General features: G+C 50.6%; 1 protein-coding gene across 1 annotated transcript in view; it reads left to right on the forward strand.

Annotated features, from left to right (window-relative positions):
* Positions 1-5,058: 5,058 nt before the first annotated feature.
* Positions 5,059-18,153, forward strand: part of KCNB1 (potassium voltage-gated channel subfamily B member 1) — a 103,467-nt gene continuing 90,372 nt past the window's right edge. Inside the window, exons 1-2 of the mRNA XM_011225114.3 lie at positions 5,059-5,106; positions 5,678-6,409. Coding sequence (XP_011223416.3) covers positions 5,843-6,409 — 567 coding nt within the window. The 5' untranslated portion in view covers positions 5,059-5,106; positions 5,678-5,842. The remainder of the gene's footprint in view (positions 5,107-5,677; positions 6,410-18,153) is intronic.

The following is an 18,153-nucleotide window of genomic DNA, read 5'->3' on the forward strand; positions in this document are numbered from 1 at the left end:
AGGCTACAAAAGGGTTCAATGGACTATGTGCAGGCTTACCTATCTCCTTCTGTGGGCCCCTCTGGGGGCTTGATAAAGTCAATCAGGCTAGCATAGAATGAAATGGACACTAGAATCAGACATCTGGTCACTCAAGGATCATCCGACAGCTTACAGGTCTTTGTATTAGAATATTCAGCCCAAGGGTGAAAGAGCTAGAAAGAATCTCAGATGAGGTCAGACACATGTAAAGCATTTATTTAGTACAGTGCCTGGTATATAGTAACTGCTCAATGTTAGCTGCTACTATCACGGTTGTTGCTGCTACTGTTACATTAATGTGTACTTGCTAGTGTTAGGCACGGGCGCTAAGCATTTCGGACGCATCATCTTGGTAGTCTCCCAGCAACTCTGGGGGGTAGATTCTATCATCAGCGCCATTTTACTCATGATTATGATTATTATTATTGGGTGTGACAAAAGAGAACCAGACGTCCAGCTTGGAGTCCAAACTGATGGAAAATCCCCTGGGGCTGCTGGAACTTTGACCAAGACCACAGCAAAGAGCAGTTGTCCTGAGTGACATCCACTCAGAGATGTCAGTGATTTCCCTTGAGCCTTTGGGTGCCCCCATAACTACCCACACAAAGCAATTATTCCTTCCCAGGGTTCTGTGGGGAGAGGGAAGAGGGGATTAATTAATCTTGTTCAGTGCCCAGAAGTGCCGAGAAACCTGAGGATGCTCGGTGGGATTATACATACATGATGTCTGTTATTACGGAGTTTAAGAAGAAAAAAACTGACTTTGAGTGGATACACTTCTTGCTATCACAGTTTATTTTATTTTATTATTTATTTTTTAATAATTTTTTTATTATGTTAGTCACCGTACAGTACATCCCTAATTTTTGATGTAAAGTTTCATGATTCATTACTTGCGTATAACACCCAACTATCACAGTTTAGAAGGGATTCACTCGTGTTTACAGGGGTGAATTGGGCTACCTTGATATCACTCAGCCTCAGGTAAAAATCTCAACACAGCTCAGCAGGAAGTCTGCCGAGAGGGCCTGAGCAGATATGGTTTGTGACCTGGTGCTGGCACTCAGATGCCCACTCTCTGGCTGTTCCCCTTGATGAGATTTTAATTTTTCCCATCTGTAAAATGACATGGTTATACTTGAACTCTTACCGGGGGGCCCCTTCTCTGTAACACATTCTGAATTATATTTTTCTTTTTGCCCTGTTCCTACAAGTTCATTTTCTTTTCCCTTTTTTCTTATAAGTACATTATAAGGAGATGGTAGACTTTTGGTTTGTGGAGAAAGAATTGTATCAGTTGGACTCTTTGGGACATAAAGAAAAATATCACAACTCAATCTGGTTTAGGTAAAAAAGGAGTATTTACTAGCTCACACAGCTGGAAAATCCAGGGGCGATGCCTTCAGGCGTGACTGGATCCAGAAACAATAACGACACTGTCAGGACTCAGTATCTCAACCTCTGGGCTCTACTTTCCTCTGAATTGGCTTTATTTCTAGGCAGTCTCTCCTCTTAATGATGGCAGAAAGTTCTTGGAAGTGAAGGCCAGATGTTTTCAAATAGTTATAGTCTTTTCATTCAAAAAGTAAAAATTCTATTCTAAACCGTGTACTGTGCAGAGCCTGGGGAAACAGAGAGAGACAGAGCTATTCCCACTGTCTGCACTTCCAAGATCCAGGTGTATCTAGATGTCCTTTATCTAAATCTGGAACCAAACTTTGCAGGACTTGGTCCACTCAGAGGGAAGAATCTGAATGACATAGAATATCCAGCACTAGCCTTGGGCTTGGGGAGGAATTAATCTCCCGTCAGAGCCTTGTGGCTGTGAAATTGCCCGGCCATCTTCATCACCATCATCCCAGTCCCGGCCCCTCACCTTTGACCAGAACAACTGCAGATGCGTCATGAGGAGTCTTCCTGCTCCCATCTTTGTCCCCCAATACTCCATAATGCACACAGCAGCTGGAAGAATCACTTCAAAAAATATATCAGCCCATGGGACTTCCCTGCTTGAAACTCTATCATGGCTTCCCAGCAGGATTAGAAAAAACTCAAACTCATTCCTTAACCTTGAGAATAAAATTCCAACAAGGCTCTGCATGGCCTAGTCGTGTCTACCTCTCTAACCTCCCTTCCCAAGGTCATTTCCACCTTATGGCCTTTGCTTTTATTGGCTCCCCTGCCTGTACCCCCTTCCTCAGATCTTCACATGGTTGTCTTTTCCCTGCCCTCAGGTTCTGAGCTGAGATATATCACCTCCTCCTGGAAGACCTCCTGCCTGACAACCCTATCTAAGGTTGCTGGCACCTCTCCAGATATGCTCTACACTTCCTCTTGTTTACTTTTCTTCACGGCATTTATCACAATCCAAGTGATCTGATTTATTTATTTAACTTGTTTATTAACTGTATTCCCCACCAGAATATAAATCCGAGAGCATAGGGATTGCTTGTTTTCTTCTTCTCACTGGATCTCCAGTGTCTAGAGTAGTGTTTGGCATATAGTAGGTGCTCACTAATTAGTGGTTGAGAGAATAGCATTTCCAGACCAGCAACTGCTCCTGCCTTCTATTAAATTAATCTAGGGTTTTTCAACCTTGGCACTATGGACATTCAGAACTGGAGAATTATTTATCGAGTGTCCATCCTGTGCAACTGAAGGGTGTTTTAGCAGCATCCCTGGCTTCTACCCACAAGATGATGACAACTTGGACAAGGGCCATGATGATGGAGGTGATGAAAAGTAAACAGATTTTGGGGCGCCTGGGTGGCACAGCGGTTAAGCGTCTGCCTTTGGCTCAGGGCGTGATCCCGGCGTTGTGGGATTGAGCCCCATATCAGGCTCTTCTGCTATGAGCCTCCTTCTTCCTCTACCACTCCCCCTGCTTGTGTTCCCTCTCTCACTGGCTGTCTCTATCTCTGTTGAATAAATAAATAAAATCTTTAAAAAAAAAAAAGGAAAGTAAACAGATTTTAAAAATAGAGTAATATTGGAGCGCCTGGGTGGCTCAGTCTGTTAAGGGTCCAACTCTTGATTTCAGCTCAGGTCTTGATCTCAGGGTCATGAGTTCAAGCCGTGTGTTGGGCTCCATGCTGGGTGTGGAGCCTACTTAAAAAAATTTATATTTTATATTATTATTATATTATATATAATACATAGTATATATTATACCATATGTGTGTGTGTGTGTGTGTGTGTGTGTAGTAATGTTATGTGCAACACTATGGAAATGAATCCCTTCATTTTATAAATGAAAAAAAAGAGGGCCAGCGAGGGGAAGGGGCCTGTGGCTTAGTCACAGCTTTCTCTTCCAAAGCCGGGGGCTTACTGTGTATCCCTATCACCTGTTTACTTGCCATGCAGTAAATACGTATTTGGAAGAACAAATGAATAAACATGGGCCCAACTATGGCATCCTTAGGGGAGCCTTGCTCACCTCTTCAGGTTCTGTATTCATTTCTGGAGATTTTTTGAAGGATTCTGTCTCCTCCACCGGACAGGAGCTCCAGGGGGGATGGTTCCTTTACCGAGCCTGGCGCAGGGCCAGGCACGCAGTAAGCTCTCAATAACCAGCTGCCCAAGGTAACATGAACGAATGAATTAATGAATCACTAGGCTCTGTAAGCCAGCTGACCCCTCACTCTGTCTTCCCCTCACCCTACTTTATTTTTCACCTCGGCGGTCGCCACTAACTGCCACGTTGCATATCTATCCTCTGGTCTACTTCAACGTCCATCTTCCTCCCCTAGAATCCAGAATTCCATCCTAGAATTCCATTTTAGAATCTTGCATGAAAGCTCATGAAACCAAGGGCTATTTAAAATTGCAATCTGCCCCCACCCCACCCCTGCCTCTATCCCGCTCCTCTGCTTCCTTATCCCCCCAGCGCATATCACACCGTCTGACATACTGTTTTTACTTTCTTGTTTTTTGTCTCTCTCCAGCCAGCTCTACAAGGGCCGAACGTTTGTGTTTGAGTCACAGCTGTTTCTCTGTCGCTTATCCTAGTGCCTCACACAGTAGGCGCTCACCCCCACGTTCTTCACCTGACAAGGCGGGATTGCGAGGCAGCCACGTAAGGCAGCCCAGGTGGGAAGGGCCGGGCCGCCAGGTGCATCTCCTTCTCCCAAACCCCAGCCCGCCCCCAGCCTCACCTGGAGGCTGGGCCGGGCAGGCAGGAGTTAAGCGGCGCGCACGCTTCCGACCCGCAGGTGGCGCCGTCCCGCCTCGGTTCCCGACTCCGGGCGCTCCGAAGTGCGGGACAGAATCGCAGCCAGCGCAGAGCCTAAGCTCAGCCCCGACTTGTTGATCTCGCTCAAGCAGCAGCCGCCGCCGCCGCCGCCGCCGTCGTCGCGGGAGCGGGAGCGGGAGCAGGAGGAGGTGGAACAGGAGGCGCCACCCGATAGCGGACCTGCAACCGGCGCCCCCAGCGCTCTCCCGCGCCCCCAGCCTCGGAGAGGGCGCCCCTGCTCCGCGGCGCCTGCAGCCCTAGCGCGTCGCCTGCCCGGCCGGCGTAGGCCGGGCCCGGCCCCGGGTGGGGCTCCGCCGCTTCAGGCCGGTTGGGGGGGGTGTTTTAGGGGGTTCTTCGGACAAGGGTTGGGGCCTGGGGAGGCGCGAGGGGAGAGGGCGTCAGGATCACATGCTGGGGGGGCTCAGGGCAGCCCCCGAATCACCAGCGCGCGGCGGGAGGAGGGCACGTTTTGAAAAGGCCAGAAAATTCATCTCCTTTCCCCGCCTCCCACCTCCCCCACCCCTTCCCTTCCAAGCCCCGGGAAAGGCGCAGAACCCGGAGTTATAAAAAGCCATCGCAGGAGAGGAGCGAGGAGGAGGGGGGGAAGGGGGCGGGGAAGGAAAGAAGGAAGGATGGAGCAGGTGGATCCGCAGGACTCTGCGCGCCCCTCCTGCGGTGGGGTAGGGGGCACAGAGGGAGGGGCAGGACTCCACGCATATCTTGGCTTTGCATCTTTCAGGGCTCGCTTAGTTACTGGAGCGACCTCAAGAGATGCTCCCGTGCTTTAGGGAGAGGGGTCGCTCCGGAACAGCGAGGCTGTCTTTGACCACCCCGTCAGTTGCGACCTCCGACAGGTGGGCAGCTGAAATCCCCCCAGTATTCCCCCCAAGTCTTTTAAGGTTTAGAAAAAACAAACCCGCTGCCACCCCCTAGAACTCAAATTCTAATTATTTCGGAGCAAGGGGAAGGAAAAGATGAGAAATCTCAAAAAAAAAGAAAAAGAAAAGTTTTTCATGCAGTGCCCCTTTCTGCCCATTGTGGGGCCTGGTTCGGGACTCGACGGGGAGACCCAGAAAGAAGCGAGTTTCAGCACTCGAAGGGGAGGACAGCGCCCCGGGCGGCTGGGTCCGGCCTGAGCGGCAGAAACCGGGGTGGGGCCTCCCGGATCCCCGGAGCGCCTCTTGGGGGCCCTCTCCCCGCCCCAAAGAGCGTCCCTTCCCTCCACCCATGGGGTGGGGCGGACTTCAGCACCGGCGGGAGGGACAGCGCCAAGCCTTTCAGCAGCACCCCCCACCCCCGCCCCCCAGTCCTGAGCCGCTTAAGCACAGGGAAGGTCAAGGCCGCTTGGGGCCCCCGGTGGAGAGGTGGGGTGGGGCCGCGCCCAGCTCCCCGTTTGCTGACCCTTGTCCGCTTCCTGCTTTGCAGCGGTCGGGATGGAGGTGAGAAGACGGCCGTGACGCGCGCCCGCGTGGTCCCCTGCACCCCCAGCAGCCCACAGCACTCCCTGCCCCCCTCCCCCGCAGCGGCCGGCCTTGCCGTCCAGTGACAGCGGCCTGGGGGGGCGGGGGGGCGGGGGCGGCCGGACCAGCGATGCCGGCGGGCATGACGAAGCATGGCTCCCGCTCCACCAGCTCGCTGCCGCCCGAGCCCATGGAGATCGTGCGCAGCAAGGCGTGCTCGAGGCGCGTCCGCCTCAACGTCGGGGGTCTGGCACACGAGGTGCTCTGGCGCACTCTGGACCGCCTGCCCCGCACGCGGCTGGGCAAGCTACGCGACTGCAACACGCACGACTCGCTGCTCGAGGTGTGCGACGACTACAGCCTTGACGACAATGAGTACTTCTTCGACCGCCATCCAGGCGCCTTCACCTCCATCCTCAATTTCTACCGCACTGGGCGGTTGCACATGATGGAGGAGATGTGCGCGCTGAGCTTCAGCCAAGAGCTTGACTACTGGGGCATCGACGAAATCTACCTGGAGTCTTGCTGCCAGGCCCGCTACCACCAGAAGAAGGAGCAGATGAACGAGGAGCTCAAGCGCGAGGCCGAGACCCTGCGGGAGCGGGAGGGTGAGGAGTTCGATAACACGTGCTGTGCAGAGAAGAGGAAAAAGCTCTGGGACCTCCTGGAGAAGCCCAATTCTTCCGTGGCTGCCAAGGTGAGTCTGGGATCTGCGGGCAATTGCGCTGGGGGCTCTGCCTGGGTCCCCAGCTCGAGGACCACCGCTGGGGGTATTTGCCTTAGTTCCTAAATAAGACCAGAAAGGGGGGGGGCGCTGAGCTATGGCCCAGACCTCAGAGGTGAGGACCAACCCCTTTGGACTGTTCCTGTTTGTCTTGGTTACCTCATCCCTTCATTATTCAATACTTCATACCTCGACTCCGTTGGAGAAGAGGATTTGTGGAGACAAACTCCCACAGCAAGAGGGTGAACACTGTAAATAAGAAGGCACAGAGGGACGGTAAAGACTTGCTGGGTTGGAGTTGAGTTTGGTCTATAGACATGATGCTCCCTTGTGGAGTCCCAGACCCAGGCAAGGGGGGGTGTCACCTGCAATTCTAATACTTATCCCTGTATTTATAACCCCACTTTGCCCCAAGGAAGGAATGAAAGCAGCTTACAGGCGTGCTTGGAGGACACTGAGATACTGTCAGGCAGTTTTAACATAAGTCAGAAAAATGAGGCAAAGGGACACTGAGGGGTGGGTGTGTGCATGCATGACGCACACAGCTGGCTGCGAATGCTTGTGGGCGAAGGGTCACCCCTGGTTTGTTCTTTCTTTATTTATTTGGTGAGTTTATTCCAAGAATGATTTGGTGCAGCTTGTGAAGATGCTTTGGCTGTCGGAAGAGGATGTAAATTTTGAAATAAGAGAGAAAAATGAGGCAATGTGCAAAATGAAGCAGAAGGAGGCGGAAAGGCTTAGATCACACCACGTGGGCCAGTGTGCTGCTGGGTAAAGGCAGAGGCTCTGACGGCCTGAGACAGACTTGGGGTGGGGGGCCCAGCCAGGGAAGGGGGTCAGTGGTTGATGAGCTGTTTCCTTGTGTCAGGCTGGATTCCGGGAATGCCTCAGAGAGATGGGGCCCGTCTTCTGGTGGCCAACGTGCTGGGTGTCGGGAGTAAATTACAACAGTGTTCAGCGCTCTAAAAGAGGTTGTGTGAGGCCCAAGGGGGAGCCAGAAGAGAGAAGTGTTGATGTTGAAATCCAGGACTACCACATCGGGAAAGGCACTCTCAAAGAGTGGGGCCAAGAGGGGGTGGGGGTGGGGTGGACAGGTAGGTAAATGTGTTCTCCGCAAAAGGAAAAAGGCGCACCAGCGTCGTGTATGTGCTTGGGCTGCCTCATGCTCCGCCTGGCCTCTCCTGGTGGGGTCCCCCTGGCTTAGTTGGCCCCTCACTGAAGGTCTACCTGCAAGGCTGGCTCTGAAGAGGACACTGTGGGGTCCTTTTTCCAGATCTGGTGACTCGGGGAGAGGCCTCCGAGAGTAGATGCAGGAGGGGGTGGCTGGGAGGAAGGCGGAGGGAGGCCTGCGGTTTTCTCTCTTTCCTGGCAACCCCAAAGAGAATGTAGAGATTTCTAGGCCTGGTTTCCTCTTCTGTGGGCTGCCTCTGACCATAATCCTGCCCTAGGTTTCGTGTCCAGAAAGCCTCCCTCTTAAGACAGTCACTCACCTTAACCGGCTTAGGATCAGCAGACTTATTTTGCTATTTCCAGGCCTGACACGGGTTCCTCCTACACACATCCTGTTTAGGCCCAAACATGACTCTACCCCCCTCACCCCCTGTCCTGTCCCTATGACATGAGAATGAGGGGCTGGGAAGGGTCCAGTCACCCTCCCAGAGAAGAAGCAGGCAAAGGGCTGTGTTTGGGTTGGCGTCTGGCAGCAAGACAGGGGAGGGAGCTCAGGCTTACAAAAGGCGCTGTTTGGGAATAAACAGCCCCATCTTGCCGTCGGGTTAATCTGCTTGCAGGGACGAGCTTCATGACCTCTCCGTGATCCTAGGCTCAGGCTGTCAGCTCACATTCCTGGCAGATGGGCAGTCTAGGACATTCTGCAGCCAGAGCTGAAATGCGGAGGCAGGCAGGCAGGCTCAGTGGTCCCTCAGTATAGAAAGCCTGACCGCCATTGATCAAACATTTACTGTGTATGGAATGTAACAATTATACCAGCTCTCTGTTACTATCCCACCTTTCACAAATAGGGAGGTTCAGAGAAGTTGAGTAACTTGCCTAAGGTCACACAGCAGGCAAACAGGAGTAGCCAGGAATTCAAACCCAAGTGTGATTTTGAAGATGTTGTTCTTTCCGTAGTGCTTAAGTGCCACAGACTTCTCCCAGTCTCCCTCCTTCCACTTTTGCCTCCTGCAAATCCATTGCCCACACCAAAGCCAGAGTGAGCTTTTCAAAATCTAGATTGGATCACATTATTCACCTGCTTAAAATCCTCCACACTCAGAATAAAATCCGAACCCTCCACTGTGGCATATCAGACCCCACTGAGTCGGTCCCCATGTCCTCTCTCTGAGTTCATCTATTCAACTTCCTCTGGTTCACTGGGCTGCAGCCCCACTGGCTTCCTTGCTGTTCTCTACACAGGGCAGGCTTTGGCCTCTACCTCAGGACTTTTGCACCTGCTATTCCTGCCACCTGGAATGCTCTTCGCCAGCTTGTCCCGTTGCCAGCAGCTTCTCCTCATTCCTCACTTGAGCAAGTCCCTGCTCAAATAACCCCTCCTCAGAGAGACTTTTCCCCAACCCCTGTCTAAAACAACCTCCTTCCCCTTTCTCTCTGCAACCACATTCAATGTCTTTCCTGCATAGGCTTTGAGCGCCATCTGAAATTGTATTTGCTACCTTTTCTTTCTTCTGCTCCAGCGTGCGGGCTCTGTGAGTTACAGTCACTGCTCTGTTCTCAGCACCCGTCAAGGTGGCTGGCCCAGAGGAGCTCCGAGTAACTACATGTGGACTGAATGAATGGATCAGGCTGGCAGGCAGTCAGTGTGTCCCGGGTTTTGGGGATCTGTCTCTCGTTCCTCACTGCCCGCCTGCAACCCAGCTTCCTGGCCACCTTCAATCACCTGTAGTTTGCCCACCCCACCCCATCCATCCCCCAAGTTCGATGCCTTGCTTGTCAGAAAAGCAAAGCCTATGGAAATTTCTCAGAGGCTGTGGAATGAGATGGTCAAGCGGGGCATCATTTCCCATGGTCTTGAGATGCAGGAGAAAGCATACCTCATGTGTTTAGAGCAAGGACAGACCAGGGTTCCCGGCCCAGTCCCACTGCCTCCCCAGTTTCTGGCTCAGGTGGGTTCTTCACCTCTGCAAGCCGTTGCCTTCCACCTGTAAGATGGAGACACAAGGCCCTCCTTGCAGGGTCATCATGAAATCATGTTTGTCAAGATTTAGCACAGTGCCTAGCGCATGGGAGTGGGTGGGGCTTGTTGCTATAAATAGGAGCAGAGTCCTTTCTCTATGACTGGGTGGGCTGAGTTGCGACAAACTCTTTCCTCTGATAGCAGTACTGGGAGACGGAGCTGACGCTGTTAATAATTGATGGGGTGTTCTGGCAACGCGGAGACAAACCGAAGTGCAGGCTCTAGCCTTCACCGTCAGGGAAGTGAAAATCAAAATCCATTAGGCAAAAGGCGGTGTGATTGATTCTTGTTTGGAAGCTGGGGTCAGCCCCGTTGCAGCGACAGGACTGTGGTCCTGGGCCACCACTGGGTTTCTACTTTCTCAGAAAAATCTCCAGGCTTCTCTTAGCAGGAGAGAGAGGCAATTAATTTGCCAGTCCAGGAACGTCTGCCCTCCCTGGAACAGTCTCAGGGCGTGTATCTCAGTCTGATTGGCTACTGTTGACTGTGCCAGGCACTAGTTAGGGGTACCTTATATCCCCTAGCTCATTGAAACCCCTTCAACAGTCCTATCAGGTAATCTGCCAATTTGGACTGCAAGTAATAGACTGGAGAACTCAAAGTGGCCTCTACAAGGAGGAAGATGCACCATCTCACGTAACAGGAAGTTCCAAGGTAGCTGGTTTCGGGTTAATGGCTCCATGCTGCCATCAGGATTCTAGAATCTTTCCATCTTTCTGCTCCTCCAGCTCCTGCAGATGGCTTGGTCCTCAGGCTTAATGCGTCATGTCACAAGACGGCTAATGTAGACCCATGAGGTCCAACCAGTGCAGAGGGACATTTTATCCCAAGAGGCAAACCTTTTTCCAGGAGCCCCATTAGACTTCTTTTCAAATCCCATTGGCCAGGATCCCATCACGTGCTCATGCTGTCGCTGCAGGGAAGCCAGGGAAGGCAAGCGTCTGGCATTTTCAGATGCAAGAAGGAATGGCTTCAATGAGTGGTATTAAGACTCTTTCACAAAGAGAAAATTGAAGCTCTGAAAGGTGAAATCACTTGCTGGAATGCCCACAATTAAATACTCAATACATATTTGTCTCAGGAATGAAAATGGCAGAGCTAGGGTTTGAACCCAGGCTGGTCTGGTTCCCAGCTTGTGTTTCTTAATCCTGGAATCTTGGGCAGATCGTTCAAGCTGTCTGCACTTTAGTGAGCTCATCGGCCAAATGGCAGTTAGAGCAATGCCCACCTCTTGGGGCTGTTTTGATGACTCAGCGAGATTTCAGATGCGAATATAATTTGCAAATGGAAAGTACTTTATAAACGTGAATAATCATAATAATATATTATATTCAAAAATGGGGGTGGTCTTTATTTAAAGATAGTGGTGGGTATTTTGCCCACTACAGATTTGATTAAGAATCATCTCTTCGGGGCGCCTGGGTGGCACAGTGGTTAAGCGTCTGCCTTCAGCTCAGGGCGTGATCCTGGCGTTATGGGATCGAGCCCCACAATCAGGCTCCTCCGCTATGAGCCTGCTTCTTCCTCTCCCACTCCCCCTGCTTGTGTTCCCTCTCGCTGGCTGTCTCTATCTCTGTCGAATAAATAAATAAAACCTTAAAAAAAAAAAGAATCATCTCTTCATGGGGGTGGGGCACCTGGCTGGCTCAGTCGGTGGAGAGTATGTCTATTGATCTCAGGGTTGTGAGTTCAAGCCCCATGTTGAGTATCAAGATTACTTAAAATTAAATCTAAAAAAAAAAAAAAAGGGAATCATCTCTGGGGTCCAGCAGACGTGGTTCAGTTCTCAGGTCCATGGCTTGCCAAGGATACGACCTTGGGCAAATTCCCTTCCTTCTCTGAGTCTTAGTTTCCTCATCTAGGAAATGGGGATTAAAATGGAGCCCACCTGGCAGGGCCATGAGGAGGTAATCTGCATAAAGTGCCTGGCACATGGTCAGCATCCGCTAAACGACAGCAGCGATTATTCGCTTTATCGGGGGATTCCTGTCTGCTAGCTGCACTCCTGGTTGGCAGCATCCCCTGCCCCAGTGTTGTGGACTGCCCCATCATGGCCCGCCTTTTTGGGATTTCATGCCTCCAATGTGATGACGCTTCTGCTTCCTTCACTGGAGCCAGGGGAATTCAGGGATTATCATCAAGAAAAAACGAGGGTGTGGGAAACCGAAAAAATGAGGGAAACCAATTTAGAATCTCTGGGGCCCCTTCAGCGATGTGAGTCATCTGCGGCCGAGGCTCCCGCCAGCCCCAGGTCGGTCATCCTAGACGTTTGTGTTTATTCCTTGGAGACGATATTGCAGAGACCTGGAATCCTGGCTGTGAGGTCACACCGTCCTGGGTTGGAATCCCAGCCCTGCCATTTCCTAGCTCTGGACTTTGGGCAAATCATTTCGTCTCCCCTAGCTTCCATTTCCGAATCTGCAGATGAGGATGACAACGAAACCCCTCACGGGGCTGCCCAAGGGATTAAGAATGATGGCAGATGTGAGGCACCGAAGACGGGCATCAGGAATCCAGGAGCCCCGCCTGATATAAGGAAACACAGAGGATGCTCCAGCGAATTGCGTGGGTCGCACAGCAACCCAGTGAAAGGTCAGGGACCATTTCCCGGCCTTTCCGACCTCACTGGTACCCTCATTGAGGCTCAAAGATCTTTCCGTTCTGTTAGGATGCTTGACCAGGATCATACCTTGGCAGCTGGTCTCTCGGGGGTTTTAAAAGGCTACAAAATGTGAAAATGCTTAGGGAGGGAAAACGTTGGCCAAATGAGCAGTTTGGCCAAAGCTTCATTAACTGAAAGAGAACCAGCATGCAGTAAACACCAACTCTATACCCAGCACTTTGTGTACTTCCTGGACTTGATAGTAGTGTGGACGGGAGCCCTGATTTTAGAGCTGGATGGCCCAAGTTCAATGTCTGGTTCCTTTACTCACTAACCCTGTGATCTGCGGCAAACTGCTATACCTCTCTGTGCCCTGGGTCCTTCATGCATCAAGTGAGGGCAGTAACAATGCCTGTCTCATTGAATTGCTACCAAATTAAATTAAATTAATGCATGCAAAGGGTCTGGCACATAGAAAGCCTTCAGTAACTTTTAGGGTTTTTGTTTTTTATTGTCCTCATCTTATTTATTTATTTATTTATTTTTAAAGCTTTTATATTTATTTGACAGAGAGTCAGCCAGCAAGAGAGGGAACACAAACAGGGGGAGTGGGAGAGGAAGAAGTAGGCTCCCAGTGGAGGAGCCTGATGTGGGGCTTGATCCCGGAACACCGGGATCACGCCCTGAGCCGAAGGCAGACACTTAACGACTGCGCTACCCAGGCGCCCCTGTCATCATCTTATTTAATCCTCCTCATGATCTTGCCAGATAAGTAAGCTCTTTAAAAAAAAAAAGTCTTCTTCTAAAATGAGACGTGCTTATTGTAATACAATGAGGTTATATAACTTGCTCACCATCACAGGGGCAGTTGGGGCAGAACAGGGACTTGGCCCCGAGAGAGGAGATGCAGCGTCCCACACAGATCATTTTAGCTCTTACCATTTCGGTGCCACCAGCCCAACTCCCAGCTACCCAGCACCTGCTTTGCCTTGAAAGCTTCCTCTAGCCATTGAGTCCAGTAAAGACAGGGACCTAATGCCCCACCCAGAGCAGCCCTCCAGTGCGGACTGATGGGAGAAGCTGTATGAACACCCCGGCTCCCGCACCCCTGCATGGGGGTGTAACTCAGAGGTGCCCATTCTATAAAGGGCCCCAGAGTTTCTGGTGCCCACAGTAGTTCCTTGCTTGATAATACACCCTGTTTGGCTTCTTTCCCTTCCCCGTCTCACGGCCCCTCTCCCCTACCAGTGTTTTCTGGGATCACTTCCCACATACGCTACTTGTACTTGGATCCTTGTCTTAGGATCTGGATCTGGGGGAATGAACCACAGATCTGTGGGAAATGTCATGTCTTCAGTGTCCTGGTTGTCTTGTGGGCTAAAAAAGCATCTTAAAACAAAACCCCTACCAGAGATCCTTCTAAAAGAAGAGAATCCGGGGCTGGCAGGCTCGGTTCGCCTCACCTGCATCTCCTGGATACAATAAGAACCAACAGCAGCAGTAGCCATCGTAGCATGCTTACGGGGCGGTGCAGACGCGAGGGGCATTACAGGCCCACTGGCTCTGAGTCCTGGGCCACCCCACGAAGGAGGGGCAGTTATCCTCATCCTACAGCCATGGAGACGAAGGCCCAGAGAGGTGAAGTGGCTGGCCCACAGTCACACAGGGAATGGGAGGGCTCCCTGACTTTGAACCCCTGGGCTGGCTCTGTGCTGCGTGAACAGCCTTCAGGAAGTGAGACGCGAGCTCCGGGAGCCATCCCCACCTTGCCCTTCTCACCCTAGGGAACGTGGTTTGAGGGGAGAGATGGGTTCAGCGTCTCCCACTTGACTCGGGAGTGTTCCTGGCTCCTGATTCATCATGACCCTGCCCCCAAAGGCAGGTGGGACCACTGGAGACACAGGGTTAGCATTAAGCATTATTTTAATAGGTAATTTAATAGATAAGGCCCAACCTTCTCCCTAAGGGAGAGACTCTTGGTGTCTGTCGATGCCTCTGGTAAAGGTGGGCACAACCTGGCAGCCAGAAGCTAGAATTAATATATTAATGTCCAGTGCGCAGTTCTCCTTCAGATGTTTCCCTGGCGACATAAATAACAAGACGTAATGTCACCGTGCAAGACAGATTCCTAAGGGCCTGGGTTCAAATCCCACCTCCATCACTTCCTGGCAGTGCACCTCACCTCTGTAAGACCGGGAAGTAGACGTAATAAAGAAGGCGTACCTTGCAGAGCGGTGATGTTCAACCCTGGCTGCACCTTCAGATCCCTTGAGCTTTGAAAAACATTTATGCCTGAGCCCCACAATGGGAACACAGCCCCCAGATGATTTCTTGTTTTATTTCTGGCAAAATACATAAAACATAAAATTCACCACCTTAACCGTTTTTCGGTATATAGTTGAGCAGCGTTAAGTCTATGCACGCTGTTGTGCAACCAGTCTCCAGAAATTGCTCGTCTTGCAGAACTGAAACTCTGTATCTATTAAACAATGGCATTCCGTTCCTCACGCCACAGCCCCTGGCAGCCACCATTCAGCTTTCTGTCTCTGTGAATTTGACTGCTCTAGGTGCCGCATACAAATAGAATTATGCACTATTTGTCTTTTTGTGACTGGTTTATTTCACTTAGCGTAACGTCCTCAAGGTGCATCCGTGTAATAGCTTGTGTCGGCATTTCCTTCTTTACGGCTGAATAGTGCTCCCCGGTACTTTGTGTAGCCATCCATCCGTCCGTGGATGGTTGGCTTGCTTCTAACCTTCAGCTGCTGTGAATAATGTTGCTATGAACCCGGGTGTACAGATATCTCCTCGAGACCCTGCTTTTCATTCTTTTGGGAGTATATCCAGTAGTGGAGTTGCTGGATCATGTGGTAATTTTTTTTTTTTTTTGCTTTTTTGCGGAACCACCATAACTGTTTTCCGCAGCAGTTGCACCATTTGACGTTCCCATCAACAGAGCCCAAGGTTCCAGTTTGTCCACATCCTCACTAACGCTTGGTATTTTCTGTTCTTTCGATAATAGCCATTCTTCTGGGTGTGAAGCGGTGTCTCATTGTCGTCTTGATTTGCATTTCACTAATGACGAGTGATGTCGAGCATCTTTTCATGTGCTTGCTGGCCATTTGTACAGATTCTTTAGAGAAATGTCTACTCAAGTCATTTCCCTGTTTTCTCACCAAGTTGTTTGTTTTTTGTTGTTGTTGAGTTGTAGAGTTCTTTATATATTCTGGATATTAACCCCTTATCAGATCTATGATCTGCACATATTTTTCCCCATTCTGTAGGTTGCCTTATCACTTGGGTGATTGTGTCTTCGATGCACCTGAGTTTTTAATTTTGATGAAGTCCTATCTTTCTATTTTTATTTTGGTTGCCTGTGCTTTTGGTGTCTTAGCCAAGAAGTCATTGCCTAATCCAGTGGCATGAAGCTCTCCCCCTATTTTTTCTTCTGAGAGTTTTATACTTTTAGGTCTTACATTGAGGTGTTTGAAACATTTTGCGCTAATTTGTGTGTGTGGTGTGAGGTAAGGGACCAACTCTATTCTTTCGCATGTGGGCACCCAGTTTTCCCAGCACCATTTGCTGCCCTGGATGACTGACTCTTGGGGAGAGCCCTGGGGTAGGGACGGTCAGGGGCTCTAATGGGCATAGAGCTCTGTTTGCAATGCTGGGGACATAGGGAGTGCTGTCTGGGTCATTGTCGACAGGGATAAGGGACAGTCCCTGACACACCCAGCATGGCTCCACCATTCCTCTTCTGCTCCTGAAAGTTTTGTGGAATGCAAGCGAGAGAGAGTGAAACACAATCGTGGGTGACACCTGTCTGGAATGTGGCCACTTCTCACCACCCCACTGCTGCATTCCTGACCCCCATCCTCTCCCATCTGAACCACTGCAGGAAACTCTTCCTGTCTGTGTTTCCATCTTCCCACCACCCCACAGTCTGTCCCCCACACACAGCCAGAGTGACTTCTGTGAGTCAGATCTGCTCACTCCCCTGCTCAGAATTGTCCCATGGCTCCCATCTCCCTCAGGAAAGAAACTCAAGTCCTATCATCTGCTTCCAGGGCCCTTGTCTAGCATCTTTCCCCTCTCCTCCAACACCCTTCCAACCTCCTTCCCTACCACTCTCCCTCTCTCCATCACTGCAACCTACCCACAGTGGCCTCTTCGCTATTCCTCAGGCAAACCACTCTAACATCTTGGGGCCTTTGCATTTGCTGTTTCTTCTGCCCGTAGTCTTTCTGCAGCTATCCGTAAGACTCACTGCTCACATTGTTCAGATCTCAAGTCCAATGTCATCTTCTCAGCGAGGCAATCCCTGACCCCCCTATAAAATAGTACTCCCAGCGCTTCTCATTCTCCTCTCCTGCTTTATTTTTTCTCCACCTGACATGGCATATAATTACCTAATTATGCGGTTACCTTTTCTGTCCCTCACTTGGTCCAAGCTTCAAAGGGCCGGGCTCTTGCCTGTATTGTTCACTGTGGTACCCTCAGTGCCTAGAACGTTGCCTGCCACCCAGGAGACACTCAATAAATGTTTGTCAAATGAATGAATGATGTTATCCTAGAGATAACTGAGAATGCGCACTCGTCCGTGAAAAAAGGAATTTGTTTACAACCTTCGGGTCTTCATTGTTATTACTAACACGTTTCTGGAAACCTGACTGGCATAGACTTTGGCCACACTTGGGATGCAGAATGCCTGCGGTTTCTCAACCCGAGCTTGGTTTCTCAGCCTTGACACCATTGACATTTGGAGACGGATGATTCTTTGTCGTGAGGGGCTGTCCTGTGCATTGTGGGGTGGTGAGCCGCAAACCTGGCCTCCACCCACTGGATGTTGCTTGAAAAGTGGGCATTACAGAAATAAAGGACGAGCAGCTGCCAGGAGGGTGCTGGAACGTTCCAGGCAAGAGAAGATGGCAGCCTGGGGGAGGGTGGGGGGCAGGGGAGTCCGTGAAGGGTGGTGGGTTTGGGATACATGTGGGATGTGGGGGCAGTTCCTGGGCAGCCACAAACCCTCAGCCTCCCCCAGTGTCTGCAGATGCCCAGTCCATGTCTTGGGTCTTAGGCCCTGGCCATTTTCTAGCTGTGAGTCCTTGAGCCCCCTGGCTCAGTTTTCCCATCTGTAAAACGGGCCCAGTCGCAGCCCTACTGCATGAAGATGTTGTGAGGATTAGATAAGGTGAAATGGTAAATAACAAGAAACATGCATAATGCCCACAAGATCAATATCAGCTGTTATGATTATGACTGGCTGGTTATTCATACCTACTTCATGCTGGGGCACTGTGCCAGGTGCTGGGGACACAGCAGAGAACAAAATAAAGATCCCAGCCTTAATGGCACTGATATTCCAGAAGGGGAGAGAGTGAAACCATTCAAAGCATAAACAAATACAGATGCTGATTGGAGCAAAAGGCAACTGTGACAAAGGAGTCATAAAATTATCAGGAAGGATGAACACTGGATATTCGATGCTACTGAGGGTCTAATGCCGTTTTTTAGGTATGATAATGCTATTGTGGTTATGCTTTTAAATATTCATCTTTCAGAGATACAAACTGAAGTATTTTGGATGAAATTACAAGATCAAAGAGCATAAAATTTTGGTTGGTGACAGATGCCATGAAGAAAGGTCAGCAGGAAAGGGAGGGCATGATGTTTGGGTGGGGGCTTTTACCGGGACGGTCAAGAAAGGGCTCACCAAGAAGATGACAATTAAGCAGAGATGTACAGAGAAGGAGCTATGTGGACTTTGCAGGGAGGAGTGTTCCTGATGGAGAAAACAGCATGTGCTAAGGCCCTGGGGCAGGAGCATGTCTGGGTCAGTCAAGGTACAGCCAGGTGGCCAGTTCGGCTGGAGCGGAGTGAGCTAGCAGCTTTCCACTGAGCCTCCACATTGGCCTCCCTGCC

The sequence above is a fragment of the Ailuropoda melanoleuca genome, chromosome 13 (genome assembly GCF_002007445.2).
Source record: "Ailuropoda melanoleuca isolate Jingjing chromosome 13, ASM200744v2, whole genome shotgun sequence".
Taxonomy (NCBI): domain Eukaryota; kingdom Metazoa; phylum Chordata; class Mammalia; order Carnivora; family Ursidae; genus Ailuropoda; species Ailuropoda melanoleuca.